A 5962-nucleotide genomic window follows, 5' to 3' on the forward strand; every position below is an offset into this window, starting at 1 on the left:
GCCTAGTCATGTCGGGCACCAGGAAGAGAACCCGTCGCGCAGCACCTAGCCCTGTTCCCGACCCACCTGTTTCTTCGGCTGCGGACCCCGAGCTGCCGAGTAACGCTGCCTCACCACTCGACGGCGGACAATTCAAGCAATTTATATCTGACGAAGTCCAGAAAGCCATCACCGCCGCCCTGGCAGAAACGGTCTCCCCACTGCTTGCCACCATCGGATCCTCGCAGCCTTCCCCCGCCATGGCTGTACCCACCGGAAATGCTGCGCCAACTGGTCCGGGTGCTGGCTCTCTATCTCATCCACTGAACGTGCCGTCTCACGTGAGAGAGAGGATTTTGCGAGGTGAGTGTGTTGATTTGAATACACTGTTACCGGAAGCTCTTGGGGCACCAAAGCGTGACACGATTCAGTTGAATTTCAGTGGGTCCAGGACTGTTGAGCTGCTGGATCCCAGCTCTGGCGGGCATGTCGAGAAAGTTCGTAGGCATGTTCACGACCTGGTTACATGGCTAGAAGCCTGGTCCAGATATATGTTCGTACTATGCTCGCACGCACCCAGCCGTTTCTCCGAACTGATGGCATATCAGGCCACCATTGTATCGGCCAACTCCTCATACTATCCGGAGGCCTGGCTCGAATATGACCGGGAGTTCCGTCTGGCAATCTCTCTTGACCCCAGTAAGCGTTGGGACGCCATTGACGGCAATCTCTGGCAACTGAAAATGACAGGCCGCTCACGCCCGCAGTGTAGCACATGCCGGATCACTCACCCTCCATCGGGTAGCCAGTGCCCTTTTCGTGCCTCCCGAGTACCAAACCAGCAGTTTGCACCACGGTCTGCCTACACCAAGTCTGGCAAAGAGATCTGCCGGAATTTCCAGCAAGGTCGATGCTCCAACACCGACTGTAAATTTGCCCACGTCTGCTCCCAATGCGAGGGCGCACATGCCCGCCCCTCCTGCCCGCGTCGCTTCTCCACTGGCAACCAGCGGCAGAACAAAGCTTAATGAACTGCATCTCGATAGTAGCATTCTCCGGACACACCCTACATTCTTTCACACTTGCCGCACACCTATTCACGTTAATCGCCTCCGTTCCTTACTGCGTGCACACCCCGATCAAGCTTTTGTTAAATATGTACTTCATGGCCTTACGTATGGTTTTGACATCGGCTTCAATGGCCCACGCCAAAGCAGCATGTTCTCCCCTAACTTACCTTCTGCGAGGATGCATCCCGATTTTATTACCAAATACCTGCAAGAATGTTGCTCCCGCTTTGAACTGCTAGGTCCTTTTTCCTCCTCGCTTTTTTCTTTTTTTCATTGCTCCGGTGTTGGCTGCGTTCCGAAAAAGAACGGCCGCTTCCGTTTAATCCACCACCTCTCTAGCCCAGAGGGTCAAAGTGTTAACGATGGAATTTCACGTGAAGATTTCAGCTTGCATTACATCACTATTGATCACGCGATCGATGCAATTATGCAGTACGGTCGTTCTGCTTATCTTTTCAAACTTGACATTCGGAGTGCTTTCCGCATTGTACCTGTGCGGCAGGAAGACTGGCCTCTGCTAGGTATTCACTGGCAAAACCAATATTATTTCGACACTGTGCTCCCCTTTGGCTTACGCTCCAGCCCTGCCATTTTTAACTCTATTGCCGACTGCCTTGAATGGATTGCTCGCTATGAGTTTTCTATTACTGACCTGCTCCATTATCTAGATGATTTCCTTTGCATTTCTCCATCGGAGCTGGTGGCGAACCAACGTGCTTCAATCCTGCTTCGCTGTTTTAACTATGTCCAAGTCCCCTTGGCACCTGACAAAGTGGAAGGTCCAGCTCAAGTGCTGTCGTTCCTGGGCATCGAGCTGGACTGTGGCAGACTGGAGGCCCGGCTACCAGACACCAAGTTGCAAGATCTCCGCACCTTGCTCGACCAGTATGTCAACCGTGGCGACATGACCCAACGCGAACTCGACTCACTATTGGGAAAACTCTCCTTCGCAGCTCGGGTAATTATACCTGGTCGGACATTCATGCGCCGACTCTGGGATATTTGTCACCGCTACAGTCAGCCACACTATAAGATCAAACTCTCAGTCGAGGCCCTGGAAGACCTGAAGTGGTGGCAACGCCTCCTCTCGCAATGGAACGGAAAGTCCTTCTTTCATATGCCAAATTGGACCCCGTCTCCCGACATCCAATTGTTTACTGATGCCAGCAGTTCGATCGGCTGGGGCGCATGTTATGGCCATCGCTGGATCCAGGGACAGTGGTTGCCGGAACAAGCCGACTACTCCATCGAGTGGAAGGAGATGTTCGCCATTGCCGCAGTTTGCTCCTCCTGGGGCCTTGAATGGCGCAAGCTCCGCATACTCGTGTACTGCGATAACGAAGCCGTAGTGGCACGCCTGTCCAATGGTTGTAGCCGCTCCCCCCAGTCATGGATCTGATACGACGGCTGTTCTTCATGTGCGCTAACTCTGGCTTCATTCTGTCAGCAAAGCATATTCCAGGATGCACTAACAAAGCCGCTGATGCTCTGTCTCGTTTTAACATGCAGGCGTTTCGCGAGGCGGTTCCGGGAGCTCGGGCGACAGCCGACCTGTTCCAGTCATTCTAACTGCCGCGGACGAATTAGCAGCACGATATGCTGCTCATGCTCTATCCGACAACACCAGACGAACGTATTCCGCCGGCGAATCTAAGTATCTCAAGTTCTGCCAACTTCAAAGATGGTCCCCGTTTCCCGCTTCAGACCTAATGCTGAGTAGTTTTGCTGCCTCCCTAACCCAGTCGGTCAGACCAGTGACTATTAAGGTTTACCTCAGTGCTATCAAGAACCTGCACCTGGAGCTCGGTTATGTCGACCCGACCGAGGGCGCGCATTTCCTCAAGCGAGTGGTACGCGGTATTTGCCGTTGCCATGGAGTAGCCGCTGTCCGCCCCAGGCTGCCAATCACGTTTCCTATTCTCTGCAGTCTGTTTGACACCTGCCTAGCTGCTCCAACCATGTGCCCTCACGACAAGCGCTGCCTGCATGCCGCTATGCTTGCCGTGTTCTTTGGTTTCTTCAGATGCGGTGAACTGCTAGAAGCACCTACCACGCGCGGCTGTTTGACATTCGAGTCAGGGATGCTCCAGGTGCATCTACCACGCTCGAAGACATACCCGTCCGGGGAAGGTACGACGGTGCTGATCGGGCCAGCGGTGCCGCCATACTGCGCTGTGAGAGCCATGCTCACCTACCTCACTGCAACCGCCTCTGCTCGTCCAGGCAGTGCTGTGTTCATCCTGGCCAACGGGCAACGCCTCAACCGCAGCACTTTTACAGCCCACGTACGCACGCTGCTTAGCACCAGCGGCGTGGCAAACTGGCAGGACTATGCAGGCCACAGCTTCCGTATCGGGGCCGCTACCACTGCTGCCCTTGCTGGCGTCCCCGACCACCAGATCCGCTCCGCAGGGCGGTGGCGCAGTGATGCATGCCTACGCTACATCCGGACACCACCGTCATCGGCCCGAACGCTGGCCAGCAAACTATCCTCAGTAAGATCATCTCCCTGACACCGATGTTTCTTGATTCACACAATTCCCTCATAATGAACTATGCTATGCTGCACTGCAATACTGTTGTGTATGGGTATGTACTGGCGGTATGGCGAGTCACTCATAACTGGTCTGCCTTTCTATTGCGGCATTATGGCCTTATGGTCCTGCCTTTCCATTGCGGCAATCACAGCCTCCGGGCTTCTGCCTTCCTGCGGCAATCACAGCCTCCGGGCTTCTGCCTTTCTGCGGCACTCGCAGCCTCACGGGCTCGTGCCTACCTTGCGGCAAAGACCAACCAGTTCCTCGTCACCAGTACTTGCCCAACACAACCTAGCCTTATTTGTGTGGTGTATGCCTGTCTGCATGCCGTCTGTGTGCGCGGAATGCTAATGATGTATGCCTGCCTGCATGCCGTCTGCGTGCGCGGAATGCTAATGATGTATTCATGTAATGAATTCAGTTTAGCGTAGGCGCACATCTCGCAACTACGTATCTGCTGCGCAACAGCGCCCTCTACGGTTCTGGCCGCGGCACTTGTTTAGCACGCCTGGCCGCGACCGGCAAGACCGCCTGCTGTGCATCACATTAATTTATGCGTACGCCATCACAATACTTAATTCAGTTTTGATCGGGTCCGAGTCCGCAACGTGGCATATCTCCTTGCCATTCTCAGTTTTGAGTCTTCTCTGCTTTGGCTCATGCCCGACTTGCATCCTGCTGCCTTTGTCTTTTGCTGACCCACCATCCCACCACTAACCATTAATACTACATTGAATCATTCCTACTTCAAGTACAATAAACCTGGTGGCGAGTCACTCATAACTGGTCTGCCTTTCTATTGCCGCATTATGGCCTTATGGTCCTGCCTTTCCATTGCGGCAATCACAGCCTCCGGGCTTCTGCCTTCCTGCGGCAATCGCAGCCTCCGGGCTTCTGCCTTTCTGCGGCACTCGCAGCCTCACGGGCTCGTGCCTACCTTGCGGCAAAGACCAACCAGTTCCTCGTCACCAGTACTTGCCCAACACAACCTAGCCTTATTCGTGTGGTGTATGCCTGTCTGCATGCCGTCTGTGTGCGCGGAATGCTAATGATGTATGCCTGCCTGCATGCCGTCTGCGTGCGCGGAATACTAACTATAATTATGTACTTGTAGGAGAATGACGGTTAACTTCACAGTTTCGGAGCATGAATATTAGGTGCGCAGAATGGTAGCATGATTGTCGGCTGGGGAGTTTCAGTGCATGAATGCTGACCTTTGGTATTAGAGCATGACTGTTTGTAGATGCAGGTATTATGAGCATGAAGACTTGCTGTTGGTCTTGGACACACTGACCTGAATACCTGCAGCATGAATGATGGTTGATGATGATCGTAGTGACCAGCTGTTGCTTAGCAACTTATTGTATTGGTTTAAACGCACTTTTTTCTCTTTTCGATAGCCATTTTCGTAAAGGAAAGAGTCAACACAAGCAAATGAATCAAAGAGAACTGGTCAATTCACCTGTCGTTTAGTAAAATTCCGTGAAAAGAGGTCTCAGCAGAGACATCGAAATACGCCAGGCTAGGAGACGAAATATCCGAAACAGCTCGTGCAAGAAGCAGTTCCAAAGAAGGAAATTCCTCGTGCATGCACAACGGAAAAGGCTGCAACATGTCTGCCATGCACACGCGGCCGGCCACGCGATGGTAGGAGCCATGGCGCCATGGAGTACGAGTTCGTACATGGTCCAGGTACCGATCACCATGCGTAGAAACTTACGTAGACAACGTGTCTCAATAGCGATGTCGTTGGCTCTTACCATGTGAACACAATAATAGAAAAGCTGACAGGATCGCTTTTCTAAATGTATTTTTCTATCAAACTTATCTTATCTTACCATGGCTTACCATGGCTGTCTGACGGACACTTTACACTTGATGAAATGCTCACTTACATTGTTATGTCTTAGTGTTAGCTTGTAACTTGTGTCAGATTACATGTAGTAGTGTGACTGTTCCTGTACTGTCTTTTAACAGACAACTTTCTATCATTCTTCTCCTACATGTACATCCCTGATGATGCCCTCCTGGGTGAAAATGTGGACAATTTCAACTGTACGTGGTGTAGCCAAGGACTGTTTGTGTGTTGTGAGTTGGGTATACGGAAAATATGACAAGCCTACAGTGGAGTTTCAAAGTTCTTAAAAAAACTTATCTGTTTCTGTGTATGTTTAACAGTATAGTACTTTCCTGCTCAGTTTCCTTCTGTTCTTCCTTTGATTAATTTTGTACTTAAGACTGCAGACTGTATCCTTTAGTACAGAGTTTTCTCTTCAATCGTCGTGACGTCATTACACATAACACTACACATAACAACCCAGTGGCATTGAGTTCAGAATGGAAACTTTTACCAATAGAATACTCAGTCTTGAGATC

At 51.5% G+C, this 5962-nt stretch overlaps 2 protein-coding genes across 2 annotated transcripts; both read left to right on the forward strand.

Annotated features, from left to right (window-relative positions):
- The first annotated feature begins 1476 nt into the window (after positions 1 to 1476).
- Positions 1477 to 2448, forward strand: LOC135816903 (uncharacterized). Its single transcript, XM_065330005.1, has one exon. The coding sequence runs from the start codon at positions 1477 to 1479 to the stop codon at positions 2446 to 2448; it is 972 nt and encodes a 323-aa protein (XP_065186077.1).
- Positions 2449 to 2758: 310 nt separating this feature from the next.
- LOC135816904 (uncharacterized) lies at positions 2759 to 3562 on the forward strand. The gene has a single exon (XM_065330006.1). The coding sequence runs from the start codon at positions 2759 to 2761 to the stop codon at positions 3560 to 3562; it is 804 nt and encodes a 267-aa protein (XP_065186078.1).
- Positions 3563 to 5962: the final 2400 nt, after the last annotated feature.

Source organism: Sycon ciliatum, chromosome 5, assembly GCF_964019385.1.
Source record: "Sycon ciliatum chromosome 5, ocSycCili1.1, whole genome shotgun sequence".
Taxonomy (NCBI): Eukaryota; Metazoa; Porifera; class Calcarea; order Leucosolenida; family Sycettidae; genus Sycon; species Sycon ciliatum.

What these genes read in the sequence shown, in the direction of transcription:
- LOC135816903 (XM_065330005.1), top strand. Translation starts at nt 1,477, where the DNA reads ATGCAGTACGGTCGTTCTGCTTATCTTTTCAAACTTGACATTCGGAGT.
- LOC135816904 (XM_065330006.1), top strand. Translation starts at nt 2,759, where the DNA reads ATGCTGAGTAGTTTTGCTGCCTCCCTAACCCAGTCGGTCAGACCAGTG.